The sequence below is a fragment of the Centropristis striata genome, chromosome 1, assembly GCF_030273125.1.
Source record: "Centropristis striata isolate RG_2023a ecotype Rhode Island chromosome 1, C.striata_1.0, whole genome shotgun sequence".
In the NCBI taxonomy this organism is placed as follows: domain Eukaryota; kingdom Metazoa; phylum Chordata; class Actinopteri; order Perciformes; family Serranidae; genus Centropristis; species Centropristis striata.
The window spans coordinates 1832124-1853940 of record NC_081517.1 but is presented as its reverse complement, the minus strand read 5'-3'; the positions used below and the strand labels follow the sequence as shown (position 1 = coordinate 1853940).

The window sequence follows — 21817 nt, the reverse complement described above, 5'->3', positions numbered from 1 at the left end:
TAAAATGCACTGCCCGCACAAAATAAAGTATACACATAAAATCATAAAAATCATAAAAAACTCATAATCTCTCATCTCTGTTTAGTTGTTTTCTTCTGTATTTTGTGTTTGTGTGTGTCTAATTTCCTGTCATGTAAAGCGACTTTGAGTACCTTTAAAAGCGCTATAAAAATTGTATGTATTATTATTATTATTATAAAATCAACACTCTACTTGGTGTTAAAAGCCAACAAGAAGAGGAGGGTTTTAAGAAGAGATTTAAGGAGACCTGTCTAATGTGCAGCGGTTTATCTTTTTTTTTACAGTGTGTGTGGAGTCAACTCAGAGATATTCTTTGAGTTTCACTCATTAACAAGCTGTTACACATACATGCTTTTAGCAGGTAATTTGCTGAAAAGAACAATACGACTGTTTTGAATGAGTTGGATGAAAGCTTGACTTTATATTTGAGGCTTCACATCACTGCAGGCTGTGAATGCTATGAAACTTTTGTAGCTTTTACTGCAAGAATATCTGAATTCTTAAGACTGGCCCTCACGTCATGGTCTGATTTCCCAGGCGACTAATTCACAGCTCACTCATCTTTAATGTTAATTCAAGGAAAGTCTTCTCTTATGTGGCTGAAGCACCTTGATAATTATGGGAAGGGTCCCATTGCTAGCTGTTTCTGAAAAGAAAGAAATATGTTTCTTTACATCATCCTCAGTCTAAAGGACTTTTTTTTATCCTTAGTCAGGGCCTGCAAGTATTCAGCATCTTGTAGAAGTGACACTGAATAGTCAACTTTTAAAAAATGTGATCTAAGGAGCCTGATTTCACTGCCGGTCCATAGTTGAATAGTTGCCGTGGTGGGAATGTGATTATAACAAATGATTGTTCCTTTCTGGCTATATGGGTATGCTAAATGTCTGATTTTACATGGAATTGCTTTGTTTCTCCCAACAAATCACAATGTAAAGCCTATTTGGTATAATGTTGGTACTGTCATTACTGAAAAGAAGTAAGGCTGCTCATGAGGACAAAAATCAGAAGTGCAGGTTTTTGGCCTAATACAGTGATTTAAGTTGGTAAAACTTGGAAATATAAATTATTGACATTTAGGGCAATAATGTAAGTTAGCACAACAAAGGAAGCCAGTTGTCTGCTCAAAAACAAGTTGGTGAGTTGTTGTTACTTATATCTTTAAGTTGGGGTTCACAACAAGGGACAATAGTTCTGATAACTCTTATTTCTTTGTTGTGAAATTTGGTCATTAGCGAAAGCTAGCAGCTAACTGATGCTAGCGGCTAACTGATGCTAGCGTCTAACTGACGCTAGCGGCTAACGGATGCTAGCGGCGCTGCTTGTTACAGCTACAAGAGTAGCCATTAGCGTATCAATGCTAACTCAAAATTGTGGTCGCAACATTAGCTGACATTTCATAGCGGCGTTACAATCGTGCCAGAGAAATTCAGAGTTGAGCAAACTCAAAAACAAAACTTAAAATATTTAGTTTAATTGTCCAACTTAAAATTTTATCGAAGTTTGTTGCCTGGAAATTTTGAGTTCACCCAACTTTTCTTTTTTTTGCAGTGTAGTCTTTTTGAAATCCATCCTATATCTAACATGTCGTACAGATTTAAGTCATAAAAACTCTACTTTTATTACCTTCTGGTGAAACTGGGTTTAATCTATCTTGATGTCCTGTAACATACTTTCTTTAAGTTTGTTTTTTTCTCTTTGATTATTTTGGGGGGTTTTACGAGAGCGGAAATCCTGTTTTTAACAAGTGCATTTGTTTGCCATTCATTCATCAGTGATTAAAAACTTTCTTTTGTGAAAATGTCAAGTAAAGACACAGATGCCTTCAAGTGCTTTTGCACTTCATCCAGGCAGTTTTGAAGTTTGTTGCCTGCTGAGTGAGGAAGGAAACCGATTGTTTGTTTGTTTATTCAGAGAGTGGCAATTTCCCCCCAGAACTGAGAGCTGTATTCACCTCTCTCTCTCTCTCTCTGCTTTAACCCAGGTGGACTCTGACTCTACATGGAGCTGGAGTCTTTGGCCTCACACCTCTCCATCTGTCTGCACCACGTGTCGTGCTGTCTGTCCAGTCTGATTTCAGCTTTCATCCAATTTTATTCTGAGTGAGAGAAAATAGCCTCCAGGGCAGGTCGTCCAGAAAGCATCATATGGAGTATATACAGTAATAAATGAAGTTGCCCATGTGGGGAACAGATTGGATGTGTTGTTGCCATTGTGTCATTCTTCTCTGCTGTTAAATCAGCCTGTTTAGCCTGTTTGATTGTCTAAATGTGAGTTGTCTTATTAGTAAGTAAGTAAGTAAACTTTATTTATATAGCACCTTTCACAGACAGAAGTCACAAAGTGCTTCACATAAAAATCATACACATATTTTTTATTTTTATGTATTTATTTATTTGTTCCTTTCATGAAAGTGGACAACAAAATGTGTACAGAGACAAACTCTACACCTTCATGGTTAGAAAGGAGCAGCGAGAAGAAAACATTTCTTATGTTTGTCTGCCCCCTACTTGAACAATAAAAGTAAAAAAATGGTGATGGTCTGACATCACATACAATGGATTTTCAGTAGCCTACACCAACAAAAATTTGATTATAACAAAACACTTAAAACAACAAAAACAAACAAAAACCCATACAAGCACATGTTATCATCTCAACAACAAAAGACCAAAAAAAAAACAACTGATCATAAACAATCAGTTTAAGATTCTAGTACATACTGACAATTTTTTCTGCATTTATACATTTTTTTTTAAATCTATTAATGTCTGTACAACCTTTTACACATAACATCAGAATGTACATACAAGTTTTAAAAGACCAAAACAACAGCAATTTAAACAACCATAGCAGTCCCGAAACAATTAATCAGAAGCCTGAACTCTTATTATGCTTGTGAATAGGTTATACAAAAGGTACCAGAATAGTGATCTTCATGTTGTTTTATAGCTAAACAAAGTTGTGAGATTTAAAAAAATGTATCTTTAATGTCAGCATCCATTAATTAATTAGAGCCATTGTTTTAAAATGACTCAAAGATGATTCTTTTCATTATACTTATTCTGTTTTTGCTAAACATTGAAACTCTTGATGTTTTTGATAAAATTATAAAATTAGATTTACAAGTTTACACAAGAGATGACAAATAAAAGTAAAAGAAGCCTCATAGGTGCATTGCTCTGCCTTACAAAATATGTTTTTTTCACATGTACATATCTACTGGGTTGTGAAAGCCAAAGTATATGATTTATATCACTTTTCCAATTCCTCATCGAACCATTCTATGCCCCCCAGTGTAATGTGGATGGATGCATGGACCTTTTTCACTTGACCTTACAGCAGAAAGGCCCAGGTTCAAATCAAATCAAATCAACTTTATTTATAGAGCCCTTTAAGACAGCGTTAGCTGATACAAAGTGCTGTACATGGCAGGACAGACCAACAATAATAACAATAAAAACAAAGAACAAGCAAAAACACCTAAAACAAAGCGAGTCTCATGCTGGGTAAAACAAAAAAACAGTAAATAAAAGTGGGTTTTAAAAATAATCTCAATTTTTAAATTAATCTTAATTTTAAAAAACCACAAAGAACAAATAAAAACAAAAATAAAACAGAGCAAAGGCTCATGTTGAGTTAAAAGCCAGTGAGGTTTAATCATAACAGTTAATTCCATCTATCTATCTATCTATCTATCTATCTATCTATCTATCTATCTATCTACATATATATATATATATATATATATATATATATAAGTATTGGAGCCAGCATGCAGGCACATAGAGCCTCTGAACTGGCATACCTGTATGGAATTTAGCCTTCATCCATTTAATTTACACCTGTTTGTTTTTCTACTCTGAGAAAAAAGGCCAGTTGTATCAGTGCACCTGTACTGTATGGAAGCATTACATTATGTTTCTCTTCTCATTCATTCAATTCATTAAAGGTCTTTAATTTGTCAATCAGAAGTAGAAGTAGTAATGTGTGTGTGTGTGTGTGTGTGTGTGTGTGTGTAATATATTAAAAGCTACAATGAATCAGAATCAGAAAAGGTTCATTTGCCAAGTAGTTTTTCACTTGCAATGAATTTGTTTGTTGCATATAATAACATAGAGAAGGAATAAAAAAATACTGCAGTCAATGACATAATATTGAATATTAAAATCAAAAAAATGTAAAATTATGTTGTAAGAATGTACAATAAACCTGTCTTTAGATGAGAATGATGGATAAAACGTTAATCACTTCTTGTATCGATGTAGTCATACTTTTGAAAGAATTATCTACATTTGTGGCTTATGTGGATAATATGTCCATTTTCACTCATTGCTAATTTTTTTTTAGAATAACATTGTTTCTATAAAAAACAGTGTTGCTTGTTCAAAATGACAGCTTTCTTTCATACGCTAAAGGAAAAACTCTTGTTTTAAATAGTAACCTTCGATTGAGCACTAACCAGAGGTGGAAAAAGTATCTAGATCTCTTACTGCAGTAAAAGTACTAATACCACACTGTTAAATTACTCCACTACAAGTAAAAGTCCTGCATTCAAAACGTACTGCAGTAAAAGTACAAAAGTATCAGCATCAAAATGTACTTAAAGTATCAGAAGTAAAAGTACTCGTTTTGCTAAATGGATCCACTCAGATTGTTTTATATATTCCAAATATATTATTTCATTATTTGTATTGATGCTTTTATGTAAGCAGTGTTTTCATTTTGTAAAGACAGGGCTCATTTTAACTACCTAATGTACTGTGATGAGGTATCATTTAAAAACAAAAAGAAACAAATGTTAAATGTCTACTCCCAAATTTATCATGTTTTTCATGTTAAATCTTGACCCAAAAAGTAACTAGTAACTAAAGCTGAAAAAACATTTTAGTTAACTGAAATAAAAATAAAAAACAAGAGTTTTTTAAAAAAAAACGATAACTAACTTAAACTGTATTCCGTGGTTACAAAACGAACTAAAATTATAGTGAATATTTCCTTTGTTTCCGTCTTTGTCAACTTTTTTCATCCGTAAACCTTTTTGGTTGATATGAAATCTATTTCATCTATCTGGTTTTATGACTTAATAACCTTATTGGGGCTGAGATGGATAAGACAAAGGAAATAAAGGCAACATTTATTGTGACTTTTTTGAATCTCGCACCCAACAAATACCCCACTACAAAAAACTAAAACTAACACTAAAACTAATAAAAACTAAACTAAAACTAAGCATTTAAAATAATAATAATAACAATAATAATAATAATAATAATAAAAACTAGCAAACTCACTCTAAAACGAATTAAAACTAACTAAATTTGAAAACAAAAAATCACAAAAAAATCAAAACTAATGAAAAATCCAAAACTATTATAACCTTGGTGGAGTGGAAGTATAACTCAAGTAAAGTACAAGTACCTCAAAATTGTACTTAAGTACAGAACTTGATTAAATGTACTTAGTTACATTCCATCACTGCCACTGACAAAATCCCATTTACTCTGAGTATCTGTGTGAATTGTCCCTTTAAACCGTTTTTGGTCTGTTCAATAAAGTTTATTCAAACAAACACCGTGACGTCACGACACACAATGGCGGCCGCTGGTACAGCTGTGACGGTTCTCACTCCTAATGGGAGAAGACAAACAGTTAAAGTGTCTCCAAACACACCGTTATTACAGGTAACTGTTGTCTTAAGGACATTTATCTCTTCCTGTTTCATTCTGTCTCTTTATTGTCCAACCAGAGCAAACTGTTCTCCTGCTGTTAGCTTGTTTTGGCTAACACTTAGCTAGCACAGTGACAGATCAGTTTCTGTTTTCGTGCGGAGGAAATTAAATCATTCCGCTAACTAGGCGGTAAATCTCTTGCTCTCTTGTTTATATTTGTCCTCTTCAGGTGCTGGAGGATGTGTGCAAAAAGCACGGATTTAACCCGGACGACCACGGTTTGAAGTGAGTATCTGCTGGTTGATGGAGCTATCACAGTCCTGACATCTGAGCTAAATCAGGGGTCTCAAACTTAAATGACCTGGGGGCCGTTGGAGGCAGTATCAAAATCACCAAAAAAAAGACACAAGATTACTAAAAAAAAAAGACACAAAATGACAGAAAAAAACCCCGAAATTACTTGAAAAAGACACAAAATGAGCAAAAAAAAAAAAGACACAAAATGACCAAAAAGAGACACAGAATTACCAAAAAAGACACAAAATTATTTTTTTAAAAGACACAAAATGACCAAAAAAGACACAAAATTACAAAAAAAAAAGACACAAAATGACCAAAAAAGACACATAATTATAAAAAAAAGACACACAATGACTGAAAAACACTAAATTACTTAAAAAAGACACAAAATGACTATAAAATACACAGAATTACCAAAAAGACCCAAAAAATATTTTTAAAAAGACACAAAATGACTGAAAAAGACACAAAATGACAAAAAAAAAGACACAAAATTACCAAAAAAACTAGTTAAAGGGACCTTCCACACACAACACTGTAAAGAGCCATTCATATAAAACTCACATTAAACTTTCATATCAAGGTGGGGGCCACAAAATATCGTCACGAGGGCCGCAATTGGCCCGCGGGCCGCGAGTTTGAGACCCCTGAGCTAAATGAATGTTAGCTCTAAATGCCTTGGCTGTAACTTTTTTTTTTACGGCTGCTGCCCGGACCCGCTTTAAATACACCTCGATACGTTATTAAGCCTTAAACATGTGTGGTTTTTTTGTATGTTGTGTTGTGAGATTTTACGTCTGAGAAGTTAACAGTAAGGAACAGGGATGTGTGTGAACTGACATGACTGCAGATACTTAACCAAACAGTTTACTTTATTAGTTTAGATATCAAAAACAAATCAAAATTACTTTATTTATCCTCCTAGGGGGAATTCACTCAGTCTGGTAACTCTTGAAGAATGAGACAGCCTGATGTCTGTAGGAGCGAAGGATCTTTTGTATCCACTGCTGTTTTTTTGGTCTATAAAGGTTTTGTGTAGCAGATGATCTGGTATTTCAGGATAGCCTCGAACATGTTGACAGGTCATCTCTCCACCACCTCCTCCAGTGTGTCCAACCTGGCTCCAACCACAGAACCAGCTCTTTAGACCAGAACCAGCTCTTTAGACCAGAATTCCTCATCGAACCATTCTATACCCCCCAGTGTAATGTGGATGGATGCATGGACCTTTTTCACTTGACCTTACAGCAGAAAGGCCCAGGTTAAATAAAAAAAAAACAGTTAATTCCATCTATATATCCAAGTATTGGAGGCAGCATGCAGGCACATAGAGCCTCTGAACTAGCATACCTGTATGGAATTCAGCCTTCATCCATTTAATTTACACCTGTTTGTTTTTCTACTCTGAGAAAAAAGGCCAGTTGTATCATGCAGTGCACCTGTACCGTATGGAAGCATTACATTATGTTTCTCTTCTCATTCATTCAATTCATTAAAGGTCTTTAATTTGTCAATCAGAAGTAGAAGTATGTGTCTGTGTGTGTGTGGAATATATTAAAAGCTAGCTTTTTACCAGCTCTTTAGACCAGAACCAGCTCTTTAGACCAGAACCAGCTCTTTAGACCAGAACCAGCTCTTTAGATCAGTCTGATCATCTCTGTGTGATGCTGCCTCCCCAGCAGACTGCAGCATAAAACAACACACTACCACCACAGACTGATAAAACATCTGCAGCATCACTACACATGTCCAGAGATCTGAGCTGAGAGAAGAAACAGAGGAGCTCTGCCCCTTTTAGTAGAGAGCGTCTGTGTTTAGGATTTAGATATTCAACCAAAGGCATGAATTCAAGCCCTGATTTGTACCAATTTGATAAGAAAAGCAAATGTAATATATTTGTTACACAAAGTTTAATTATATTGAGACTAACATATACAGTCTGTATTCTAGAGCCAGACCGATATATCTGTCAGGGTATACGTCTTCTGATATGCACCTATAAATGGTTTCATATCGCTATTTATCTTATTTTATATTATTCTATATTTCAGTGGCCAGCATTTGACTGATAAAAAACAAAGTATTGTTTTTATTTAACTATTTTATATATTCTTTATATTCTCGATTGGTTTACGTTGTCATACATTGTAAGTATAATAATGTTATATATTCCTTATAAAGTTATTTGTTTGGGAAGAATGCCTTCTAGGTACCTATGTAGAGTAATTTCAATGCAAATTGGTGCACAATTCACTTTTTAAAAATTCACAATGTCAGTTGATGTTGGTGTTTTTTTCCCTCTAAAATCGTAAGTGATCTCAAAACTCCCCTTAGGTTCTAGCTCTACATTATATATATAATATTATATGCTCATGTGAGATTAAACCCAGGATGTAATCTATAAAGCTGCCTTCAGTTAAAGGAAAGAACAATAATTAAGCTGACGATTGTTTCTTACTTTGATTGTGTTTTGATGTAATTTACCCTCAGGGATCATATGATTTTCATCTTGTCTTATTTTTTGACCTCAGAAGAACTCTAGAGGAAAGACATGTTTTCATATTTAATGGTGCTCTCTTTATGTTGTAGAATTACACAGGAAGGATTTAATTTTCTCATCTTTTGTCAGGTTTCAGAGGACTACTGTTGACCTTACTTTGCCATGGAGGTTTGCCAACCTGCCCAACAACGCAAAACTGGAAATTGTAACAAGTACAAGGAAGCAGGCTGTAGCTGACAGTCAGGTTAGTTTCAACAATGTGCATTGATGTGTGAGTGAGAAATGGAGACAGAAATGGAGATTGCAGTGTCATGTGATGCCAGACCACATAATAAAGACACGTAATAACAGACGTCAATATACACTACCGGTCAAAAGTTTTAGAACACCCCAATTTTTCCATTTTATTGAAATTCAAGCAGTTCAAGTCAAATGAACAGCTTGAAAGGGTCCAAAGGTAAGTGGTGAACTGCCAGAGGTAAATAAAAAAAGGTAAGCTTAACCAAAACTGAAAAATAATGTACATTTCAGAATTATACAAGTAGGCCTTTTTCAGGGAACAAGAAATGGGTTAACAACTTAACTCTATGGAGTCTTGGGCTATTTTGTCCATTTTTTAATTCTTTTCATGTCTTTGTAAGTGATTTTGTGTCTTTTTTTGGTAATTTTGTGTCTTTTGGTGTCTTTTTTTGTCATTTTGTGTCTTTTTTTTGGTAATTTTGTGTCTTTTGGTGTCTTTTTTTGTCATTTTGTGTCTTTTTTTGGTCATTTTGTGTCTTTTTTTTAGTCCTTTAGTCCAACATAAAATGTGATTTTGAAACTTTTTTTTTTACTTTCAAAACACTATCATGCTCAATAAAGAATTTTAAATGTTGCAAATGTGTATTAATTTCAGAGTACACTGAGACATTAAACTGCATAATTTTCAATTAAATTCTGGAAAAGTTGGTGTGTTCTAAAACTTTTGACCAGTAGTGTATGTGAGTGAATATGTATGTGTAGTAGACAGTCGTAGCTTGATTCTTAGGTCTAACTCAGTGAAACAGAAAGATGTTTTCCTCAGCATATACTGTGGACCGACAAGTGTCTCAGTAAGATGTTTCAGCTCCAGTGCTCCTCTCTGTGAACTCTGCTGAGAGGATGAACAGCTTGTCCTTTACAGAAGCATCTGCATTCATTTGATTTCTCCACTTATTTATTCCAGTATTTCCTATAATTTGTCATTCCTCATGAAGATCTCAGTTTGATGATTAGGGCTGGGTGATTCTCCTGAAACATAACAAATGTGTAGTGATTCTGGTGACAGAGTATTAGGATTGTATTACAGAAAACCATAACAGGATATAGATTATTTGTTGCACACATAATTTTGTTTGGGGAGAATAAACCCAGATTGTTAGGATGTTGTGTATAACCGTAAATTATTACAGAATGCATCAAATTCAGAAAATCTGAGTTTATGTTTACAAATCAAGCATTTATCAGTTTGGACATTAATGCCGAGGTAGTTTAAAGAGGTAGGGTAAGGATTAGGATCAGATCAAAAAGCATTTTGAGTCAAAGCTTTCAACAGAAGAACTGTAAGGCCAAAATACATGTATGAGGCTTTATTTGGATTTTTGTAGTTTCTGCAGTTGTTCTAGCTTGTTTAGCATGTAGCTTAACCCATTGAAGCCTGGAAAGCGGATACGTCGTTTTGTAGTATTTGTATAAGCTTTCAAATACCTTTTTGAATTTCATTTCTATCTGCTACAGAGGCTGAAAAATCTATTTAGTAGAAGAGTTGACACTTTTTTTTCCAGAATTTCCAGAAAATTAGAGGCTTATTTTAAAATCGCCCAGCGATTTTTCAGGCCTCAATGGGTTAAACACAACCGAAATTAAATCTGTTCTAAATATTTTCATTTGGTTACTGTAATACATTTTTTATTATTTCATGTAACATGATGGTGGTTAGCACGTTTGCCTCACAGTGACCCTCTTGCTGTGGAATAAGTGCTGGTGGAGTTTGCATGTTCTCTCCATGTCCTCTGGCTTCCTCCACAGTCTTTAGGTTAAATTGGTGACTCTAAATTGTCGGTCCTGCGATAGTCTTTAACCTGTCCAGGGTGTAAGCCTTATCCCAATTTCAGCTGGTATTAGCTCCAGCCCCCCGACCCGAGTTCAGATAAGCAGTTAAGGATTATGAATAACTGCATAGTACCTAAATAACTCAAAATATCAGGTGACAAAAAATGGCAAGCATATTTTCAGTTTCTGCAACTAAAAGCTGACGCGTGGCTGCCAGCCTTGTAGCAACTTTTAAAAGTCAGCGTTGAGCCCCTAATCAGCATTATGTTGGTATTTCTGTCTGCTGTATGTGTGGGTTTTTTATTGCCAGTACCTGGAAATTGGTTAAATTCTCCGTCTGTGTTCCTGCGTTCAGCCTGATCTGATCTGCATCCAAAAAACCACTTTGTTGTGGCTGAGCTGTAGTTTCCTATGACATCATGGCATCATAATCTAAGCAGTAAAATCACGGCTGGGTTTGATCTGTTGTTCTTGTTCATTTGATGGATGGTTGACTGTTGATACCTCACAGCTTTTATATACTCACACATACACACACACTCTTGTACCACACACACACACACACACACACACACACACAAAGACATTAACGTGCAGACATATACAGGCTCTCCCAGAATTTACCTTTTTTTGCCAGACTGGTGTGTGAGAGACTTTGTGTGTTTGTCCGTTGACAGCCAGCAGCTCTTTTCATCTCTCCTGGTGTGCCGATGTGCAGCGTGCGTTCTGTGCTGGACAACATGGTTGTTGTGTAAACATAAACAAGTCGTTGACTGACTCAGAGCGAGAAAGAACAACAGAGACTCGCACTGATGCCTGGTGTTACTCATTTCCAGGACCACATGTGCAGCTTAATCAAGTTCGATTATCAAAGAATTTTCTTCCTGCAAAATGGCTCAAAGCTGTAGAGACAACGACTTGCAACTGGCCACCTACAAAGACTTTCATACCTAAAACGTAGAGTTTCTTCCGTGCATTTAAGGTCACTTTTGTCACATTCCTGCAGAGTGAAATTTTAAGATGCACTTTCTTTTTTTTATTTTGATTGTGCACCGATTTTTCCACCACTCTGCAAATGTAACCAGAAAAGGACTTTCTTAAATAATGTTTAACATTCTTATACATTATAAAAACAATGTTTTACATTGTCAGCCAAATATGACATGTCACAAGTTATTTTATTAAAACCGTTTATTTAAGTGAACATAAATACTGTATAACAGCAGGAGTACCTTTTAAAAAAAATCAAAGCCCCATAAAGTGCACAATTAAATAAAAAAAAATAAATAAATAAAAAATAGCCTATGAAATAAAATAGGCCAATCTTTTTCTGAAATAAATATATTTATATGAGAAAAGAATAACGAACGTTACAAAAGACCTCAATATGACAAACCCTAGTAAGGGCAGCATTTATATATAAAGGAGAAAAAAAAGAACTATATCGATATATGCAATATGTTCGAATTCCATATCACATTTAAAAACATATCAATATATTTTTTTTATATCAATATATTGCCCAGCCTAGTTTGAACCATGCATTTTTCTTTTAAATAAAAAAAAAAATCAAAATCACAAGCTCTTATCATAATAAATGATGAAATGTCACACACAAAAACGCTGAATGTGACCCTTTAAATGCATCGCACAACCACCCTCTAGTACCTGCATACTGTGTTTAAAATGAAGTTAGATTAAATAATTTCTGCTGACCTCTTCTTTCTGTCTCCTTAGTTATACCCCAGATAATCTTTCTGACGCAGACACCAAGTCTTTGTTGATAATTCTTTTATTTCTGGCTAAAAAATGTATTTTGCTGAGGTGGTCAACTCAACTTCCTCTTGACTCATGACCTTAACCATAAATCTGACAAGTTTTGGAGGATCTGGGAACCATTGAATTCCTTTTTACAGAAACTAACTCACCATATGTCCCTGGAAGAGGAGGGTTGCCTTTTAAAAAAAATAAAATAATAATAATAATAAAAATAATAAAAATAAAAAATAAATAATAATAATAAAACATTTAAAAAATATTTTTTGTTTCATTCTGTTTATTTCACGGGAGCTATTTATTTGTCTGTCTCCTGTCATCTTGCTGATTTTGTATGTGTATATATTTGTGTATGCATGGATGGATTTATAGAGATATATATTGCAGTGCTCGCATTAGTTTGGGGTGGGACTTTTTATTTTTTTATTTTTTTTGTATGTTCTGTTGTTAGTCTTTTTTCTAATGTTTGTACTCTTGAAACTGAAAAACCAATAAAAAGAGTATTTAAAAAAAGAGGGGTGGACCAACTGTTGTTGATTATTTAGACCCGTTTTTAAATCCTTGATTATGATCATGTTTGTGGTCTTTGACATATGTTTAAACTCCAGTTGTGTGTGTGTGTGTGTGACTGGTTTCATGTCCTTCAGGTCCGGATTGCGCTGCAGATGGAGGACGGCTCTCGGCTCCAGGGTTCCTTCTCCTCTGGACAGAGTCTGTGGGACCTGCTCACACATTTTCCCCAGATCAGGTGTGTATGAGCAGATTCACATATGCAAAGATAGACGCATACACACCAAGGTTATAATAGTTTTGGATTTTTCATTAGTTTTAGTTTTAGTTTTACTTTCGTTGTGATTTTTTTGTTTTCAAATTCAGTTAGTTTTAATTCGTTATGAGAGTGAGTTTTTAATTCGTTTTTATTTTTTGGGGAAAATGCTTGGTTTTAGTTTAGTTTTTTATTAGTTTTAGTGTTAGTTTTGTTGTAATGGGGTATTTGTTGGATGCAAGATTCAAAAAAGTCACAATAAATGTTGCCTTTATTTCCTTTTATTATCCATCTCAGCCCCAATACATTAAATGGGATTTTGTTAGTGGCAGTGATGGAATTTAACTAAGTACATTTAAATAAGTTCTGTACTTAAGTACAATTTTGAGGTACTTGTACTTTACTTGAGTTATACTTCCACTCCACCAAGGTTATAATAGTTTTGGATTTTTCATTAGTTTTGACTTTTTTTGTGATTTTTTGTTTTCAAATTTAATTAGTTTTAATTCGTTTTAGAGAGAGTTTGCTAGTTTTTATTATTATTATTATTATTATTATTATTATTATTATTATTTTTAAATGCTTCGTTTTAGTTTAGTTTTTATTAGTTTTAGTTTTTTTGTAATGGGGTATTTGTCGGATGCAAGATTAAAAAAAGTAACAATAAATGTTGCTTTTATTTCCTTTTATTATCCATCTCAGCCCCAATAAGTTTAAGTCATAAAACCAGATAGATGAAATAGATTTCATATCAACCAAAAAGGTTTACGTATGGAAAAAGTTGACAAAGATGAAAACAAAAGACATTTTCGCTATAAATTTAGTTAGTTTTGTAACCTCACAATACAGTTTCAGTTAGTAATCTTTTTTTTAAAAACTAATTTTTATTTTTCAAGTTTTTTCAATTCTAGTTTGCATTATTTTGTTAATTTTCGTTAACTATAATAAACTTGGTATGAGCAGATTCACATATGCAAAGATAGTTTGGTCCTCCCAAAGACACATACACACACACACACACACACACACACACACACACACACACACACAATTTTAGTTATGCAACAGTTCATTACTTTGAAAATGTATTAGATTTTCCGGTAACGCTTTATAATAAGGTCCTTAATAACCATTAATTAACAAGTAATAAGGCATTGTTCTTGCTTTAGATCCGGTAGTTGCAAAAAGCATAGTTAACTTATAGTTAACTTATAATAGATGAGCAATAAAGTATATTTTAATATCAATAAGCAAACAAAATAAGATTAATAAAGGCATGGCAAAGACATAATGGGTGGGTCATGGGTGTTTGTAATGCCATTATTAACACTTATATAAGCTTATAAACACACAATAATGTTAATAAGCATCTTGTAAGGACTTACAAGGGCCTTATTACTTGTTAATTAATGGTTATTACAAGGACCTTAATATAAAGCCTTACCTATTTTTCTTCTGTTTCTCCATATATTTGTCATATTGAACTATAAACTGATGTCGCACAGCAGTTCTAAGGTGCTATAGAGCAGTAGTTCTCAACCTTTTTGAGTCGCGACCCCCAATTTAACATGCATGTTGTCCGCAACCCCCGCTCACTGAACACAATCTCACACGCACAGTTCAGATCACCAAAAAAAGACACAAATTGACCACAAAATGATCAAAAAAGACACAAAATGACCAAAAGAGACACAAAATGACTAAAAAAAGACGCAAAATGACTAAAAAAAGACACAAAATTACCAAAAAAGACACAAATTGACCACAAAATGATTAAAAAAAGACACAAAATGACCCAAAAAAGAAACAAAATGACCAAAAAGACACAAATTGACCACAAAATGATAAAAAAAAGACACAAAATGACCAAATAACACACACAATGACCAAAAAAAAATACATTAAGTGACCAAAAAGACTAAAACACATTAACACATTAACACAGTGGAGACAGAGCTGACTTCCAAAATGATTTGGCGACCCCCAGAAATCATCTCGCGACCCCAATTGGGGCCGGGACCCCAAGGTTGAGAATAGCTGCTATAGATGGTCCTCACAAGTATGGATGACCAACATGTTTGTGTTTGCCTTCACTTTCCTCGAGGTTGGAAAGTGAAGGTGATCATTGTGTAGGAATGAACTAGATAACATCCCTCCGTCTCTCCACTCTACTGAAGTTTAAACTTTCCCACACATCACCTCCATTCACTCAAACACACACACACACACACACACACACACACACACACACACACACACACACACACACACACACACACACTTGCAGCTGTTGCTCAGTAGTTCCAGCTGTGCGGTCCCAGGTGCTGATGTATCCGTCCAGCCCTCATCTCATCTCTATTAAATGACATCACTCCATATCCTAATCTTTTTCCAGGGAAGTTACGCTTCCATGAAATTAATATTAGCTCCACATCAGCGTAAAGGCTCTGTGAACGTTGTGAAGCAGAGGGGAAAGCTTTTCAGATCTGAGGAGAACAATAGTAAAACATTTATGGTTCAATTAGTTTCTACACGGAATTGTGCACACATGGTTTACACATGCAGACAGCGTGCCACTGCATCGAGGCATGAGGTTTCATGGTGAAATCACAAGGCTGGTTTCCCTGAACAAGGGAAAGCCACTTCTGTGTTTTTCTTTGTCGCTGTTAAAGCCAATAAAAATCAGTCACCCATCATTTTTATCTTTCTTTTTCTTATTGTCGTCCCCCGATTCCAGTTTGTCCGAGTCAGAATCCACTCCTGTGTGCGTTTACATGAGAGACGAGGTATGCAAAGTTCCTTTCTCTCCACATTGTTCAAGAAAATAAAGTGACTTTTATTGTTACTAAGCAGGTTTATGTGTGTGTGTGTGTGTGTGTGTGTGTAGGTGAGTGGTGAAGAAGCTCTCAAGAAGACGACTCTGAAGTCTCTAGGTCTGACGGGAGGAAGTGCCATTGTCAGGTTCGCTGCTTGAGTACATTAAATGTGCATGAAACCATGTGAACTTGAGACTTTTTGATAAATCTGTTGTTTCCATTTCTTTTTTTTCTTTTTTTTTTTTGTAATCATCTTTTTATTAGGAAATTTCACAACAATTGACAAGTACAAATGGATTTACAGCTGTTAGTATCAAAGTTGTACAGAGCCAAAGGTTTTGTATCAATAGCTTCTTGTTCCAAATGTTCATTGTCCATTCCCTTTTTAATAATATGAATATGTAAAGAAAAAACAAAGACATACAATTTAACTATCTACATCCAGAGGGGTATGGAGGCAAAAAGTAAATACATAATGTGAATAAATAAATATAAATGTCTGTAGCAGTTGGGCATTATTCAGTTGTATTCATGTCACTGATATACAGCGGGAGACCCAAAAAAAAAAAAAGAAATCAAACTATACGTTTCTTCAGCTCGTTACCTTTACAAAATCCGGTCTTAAAGGTCTGATGAATTGCACCCATCTTTCCCAGTGTTCCATAAATATGTCCAACTTTAGGTTTGTTGTTTCCATTTCTGTTTAAGGTTTTTACTAAAAAAGAACCGAGCACCGGGAGAGGAAGATGGCAGAGAAGCCATCGAAACGGCTCCTGTGCCAACCCCACCTGTCGCCAAGGAAACTACACCTGTTGCCAAGGAAACCACACCTAGTCCATCTTCCCAGCCCGACCCTGCTCCGTCACATCCGGAGACTTCGACAGCAGAGGTGCCAAATAAGAATTCAAGTCCTCCTCGGCCCAGTGAAGCTGCTCCAGCTCCCGCCTCCGCTTCAAGCAGCGCGCTCCCCGCTCAACAGGAAGAGGCTCAAAACTCCCAGAATGCAGTTCGGCCAAAGGTTCCTCCTGTCGGGATGGGAAGGCCAGAGGAGGACGGTGAGGAGGCGGGGCCATCAGGACTGAACTCTCACCCATCCTCCTCCTCCTCTTCCTCCTCTGCTGCTCCCTCCGCTCCTTTCATTCCGTTCTCTGGAGGCGGTCAGCGCCTCGGGGGTCCCTGCGGAGCTTCAGCGGGCCGCTCGCTATCTTCATCTTCATCATCCTCATCTATGTCAGCTCTGACAGCTGCAGTAGAGTCACCCAAAGCCAAGAAAGCAAAATCCAGCCACAGTTACGGCACCAAGGTGAGCCAGAAGCAGAAGAACGCACCATAAGATGCCTTCTTGCTGCTTTTTATGGTTTCTAGAGGCCCCATTTACAGGTGCATCTCAATGAATTAGAATATCATAACATAAAGGTTTATTTATGTCAGTATTTAAATTCAAAAAGTGGAAATAATGCATTATATAGATCCATTACACACAGAATGAAACATTTAATGTCTTAATTTATTTAATTTCTTCTAATCATAATGATTATGGCTTACATTTAATGAAGACCTAAAATTCAGTGTTTTAAAAAAAATTTAATATTACAAAAGACCACTTCTAAAAAGTATGTTTAATATGGAAATGTTAGCTTCTGAAAAGTATGAACTACTGGAAATGGACTTTTTTTTTTTGCTTTATTTCTTATTTAATTGCTAGTAAATGGATCCTTTTTCCTTTATAGTTAACCTTATTTATATTAATTGATTCTATAAAGAACAATTAGGGGCCGGTGTGTAGGAGCCGCATTTAGGTTTCTTTAATGATATTTGATTTGTGCTTGATTATGTGCACCACTAATTTCTGTTGTTTTCCATCATATTCTAATTTATTAGGATGCACCTGTACATGCCAGCTTCAAGAAGTCTTATCAAGTCATTTTTTTCTCATCCTGCAGGCAATTTTTTTAAGTCTGGTACAAGCAATTATACAACATTGTGCTCCAGATTAAAACTAAATCTTTGACTTTAGAAACAGCAGTTTAAAAACGGAGTCACTGAGTCTGACCTTTAACCTTTTCTGTTCTTTTCACAGCATCAAGCCACTGCCAACCAGCCAGACGTGGACATGGATCAAGGGGAAGAGTTCTTGGAGGTAAAACTGTTTATTTCTGACATTGAGTCTGTTCCCTGATTGTTGCAGTTTAACAGCTTTTCCTGTGTTTGTTCCACCTTGAATGAGCATCGGACACAATATGATTGTGTAACTATAAATCAAGGGTTTGATACAGTTTTAATATGTTTGTCAGTGACCTTTTTTCCATGACTAAGACAGGACGATGATAAGAAGGCGTCAAAAACACCAACTGTGACTATATCAACATGCAGTAAGACGAAAATGTAGTTAAAAGTAAAAGTTTCACCAAAATCTCATTATTTTTGTTGACAAAAATAAGAGGAACACAACGGGCACAGGCAGGAGAACTCTTAATTTTATGTGTTCCTTAATAAAAACTAACAATCCTTTATCATCAGACCACTAGACCAAACACTTCCTGCAAAGCTGCATTCTTAGTCACTGAACCTTTTGTTAAAGATACAATCCTGTGTGAAATAAGTTTTATTAACATTTCAAAATGATTCCTTCTGGCTAGATTAGATTGACTCAAATGTTAAGATAGTTACGTTTTCTTTGACAAAGAAAAGACTCAAATGCCCAGACTTTTGACACATACAGACTAAAAGAAATGAGACCAAATTAACCCTAGTTTGATAAATGAATGACTTTCAGTTGTTTTTTCATACACTGACATGCACCTGTCCAGGCTTGGAATTTTGTCATTTTAGGGGCAAGGCCATTTGGTCTTCCTGTTCACACTTATTTTAAGGGCACAAAGGCCACATGACAGGGCATAAAGGCCGTTTGGTTAAATTACACTGGTTTTACCTTTCAGATTAATACATTAACATTCTCATTCACCAAGAAACATTAATGCACAATATATTAAATATATTAGAAAGGACCTTTTTGGAAAATGACAAATGGACCTGTTTTGAAAAGACGGCAAATGCATATATTATGAAAAGATGGCAAAATGAATCTCCTGCCTGAGTTCATCTAAGAGTAAGGAAAGAGAAATGCCTCCTCCTGCCATAAAAAGGAACCTGCTGAGGTGAAATTGACATCAGCTAAATGTCTAGCCCTTGTCCCTGAGGTAGGGAAGACGTTAGCGCTATCCCACCTAGCTAGCTATCGCTAGTTTTCATGATGCAAAAATGTAACGTCAACGAGTCGACTTTAAATAGGCTAATACAATGGTAATTACCTATCAATAGTACTTTCTATAAAAACGTAGATGTTAAGTCCTGTCAAATACTACCACATACTTCAGTCACAACATATCAAAACAGCTTGTCCCGCTAGCTTACCTGTGCTGCATCAACACATGGCTCATTAGAATATTCAAATGAGCCATGTGTTGATGCACATGTCTGAAGGACAGGGAGTGGGTCGGGTTAGCGTTGTGTTTACTGGAACTTTGACAGGGACGCAAAGGCCACCTTGGCCGTAAATTGAACATTTTTTCACAGGGCATCAAGGCCAGAGTGTGGGGCAACGACAGCCATGGCCGTCGTGCAATTCCCGCCCTGCACCTGTCCCTTCTACTTCATACAGTATCTTTGCCCCATGGCTCTCCCTCCTCACATCCCTGAGGACATGCATCTCACTGTTTAAAATCATCTGCTCTAGATCAGAAAGTCATTTGTCTCCATCCTTTAACTCTTTCTGTCTTTCTGCAGCCAGTAGAGAGGGAGCTCCTCATCTACCACATGGACTCTCTGTCCAATCGCTCTGAACGCCACGGCGATCTGCCCGACGAGTTCTTTGAAGTGACGATGGATGATGTGCGCAAGCGTTTCGCCCAGCTGAAGAGCGAGAGGTGGGAGAAGGGTTGGGTGACTTTGGGTCAGAGGACTGTGTGTGTGATGGTTCATATAAATACCTTGTTGCTGCAGAAACACGTCTGGATCAGATGTGTTGCTGCACTGTTTGTAACAGATAATTAGTCCGTTTGGCATTTGGTCCTGCGGTGTTTTGTCGATGTATAACCCTTAATTGCAGAATACCATAGCAGTGATGAGAAGCCATAGGCAGGGAGAATGCTGGGCATCACTGTGTGCGTTTTGAAGTTCTTTATTTATTATGAGTTTGAAGTTTTTTTTATTTATTTAGGAGCGCTTCTTCAAAACAGATGCGAACAAGTTTACTCTCTGGATACGGCTGCAGCCGACCACAGCTGCTGAGACATTGTGTGTGTTTGCAAACATTTTCTAATTTATAAGACACCGCGCACACTACAAACGCTTCTAAATACGGCATACAGGGAGCAATTAGCAAGCCTGTTTTGTGTAGACATTTATCCTCCAGCCATCGAGCAAACACCATCAGGTTGAGACCGCACGGCGTACATCCTTTAATCTGCGTCTCCATTGACTTAGCTGGCTGCCTCGTGGCTACGCTACTACCGTGTCAATGACTGCAATTACCAAAGGGGCAATTAAGCCGACCACAGCAATTCGTCTCTGCCTCAGTCATGCACGCACACACACACACACACATACACACACATGGCCACACACGAGTAAGGGTAAAGATGAAACATTTTCTTTGCCATTGTTGATTCCACAGTGTGCTTTTTCTTTCACAGCCCGTTTCATTGCACCTACACTACCGGTCAAAAGTTTTAGAACACCCCAATTTTTCCAGTTTTTTATTGAAATTCAAGCAGTTCAAGTCAAATGAACAGCTTGAAAGGGTCCAAAGGTAAGTGGTGAACTGCCAGAGGTAAATTAAAAAAGGTAAGCTTAACCAAAACTGGAAAATAATGTACATTTCAGAATTATACAAGTAGGCCTTTTTCAGGGAACAAGAAATGGGTTAACAACTTAACTCTATGGAGTCTTGGGCTATTTTGTCCATTTTTGAATTCTTTTCATGTCTTTGTAAGTCATTTTGTGTCTTTTTTTGGTCATTTTGTTTCTTTTTTTAGTCATTTTGTGTCTTTTTTTTTGTCATTTTGTGTCTTTTTTTGTCATTTTGTGTCTTTTTTTGGTCATTTTGTTTCTTTTTTTAGTCATTTTGTGTCTTTTTTTGGTCATTTTGTGTCTTTTTTTTGTCCAACATAAAATGTGATTTTGAATCTTTTTTTACTTTCAAAACACTATCATGCTCAATAAAGAGTTTTAAATGTTGCAAATGTGCATTAATTTCAGAGTACACTGAGACATTAAACTGCATCATTTCCAATTAAATTCTGGAAAAGTTGGTGTGTTTTAAAACTTTTGACCAGTAGTGTACGTCCTTTTTCTTTCTCCCTCGTTTCTGCAGGAAGGTCCTGGAGGAGGCTCCATTGATGACTAAATCTCTGAGAGAAGCACAGATGAAGGAGAAGATGGAAAGATATCCTAAAGTGGGCTCAAGTGACAGACGCATAATCACAATAATCTAGTTTTAAAACAATGAAATAAACGGGCTTTGAATAACTTGCTGCCTCTGTGTGTCTCCAGGTGGTCCTGAGGGTCCAGTTTCCAGACAGACATGTCCTACAAGGCTTCTTCAGGCCCCTGGAGACAGGTGTGTGTGTGTGTTTTTCATGCATGTGTGTGTGTGGGGAGTGTTCATTTCAGCTGGCTAGCCACAGGTATGGCTGCAATGTTAAAGCTACTTGCGGCTCCCTCACCACATTTATGGCTGCAGCCACACCAGAGTGACAGAGAGACAGAAATAATGAGACAGGTCTGTAATTCCAGGGATTATATCCACCTCAGCCCCAGCAGCAACACGACAACCAGCAGAACAACAAATCTGAGGGGAATTCCATCTGAAAAATGACGATTGAAGGTGCAGATG

General features: G+C 36.1%; 1 protein-coding gene across 1 annotated transcript in view; it reads left to right on the top strand.

Annotated features, from left to right (window-relative positions):
• Positions 1–5587: 5587 nt before the first annotated feature.
• Positions 5588–21817, top strand: part of aspscr1 (ASPSCR1 tether for SLC2A4, UBX domain containing) — a 31276-nt gene continuing 15046 nt past the window's right edge. The window contains exons 1-11 of the mRNA XM_059345645.1: positions 5588–5705; positions 5923–5978; positions 8623–8737; positions 12987–13087; positions 15843–15891; positions 15993–16066; positions 16630–17224; positions 18002–18061; positions 19708–19847; positions 21296–21377; positions 21475–21541. Coding sequence (XP_059201628.1) covers positions 5616–5705; positions 5923–5978; positions 8623–8737; positions 12987–13087; positions 15843–15891; positions 15993–16066; positions 16630–17224; positions 18002–18061; positions 19708–19847; positions 21296–21377; positions 21475–21541 — 1429 coding nt within the window. The 5' untranslated portion in view covers positions 5588–5615. The remainder of the gene's footprint in view (positions 5706–5922; positions 5979–8622; positions 8738–12986; positions 13088–15842; positions 15892–15992; positions 16067–16629; positions 17225–18001; positions 18062–19707; positions 19848–21295; positions 21378–21474; positions 21542–21817) is intronic.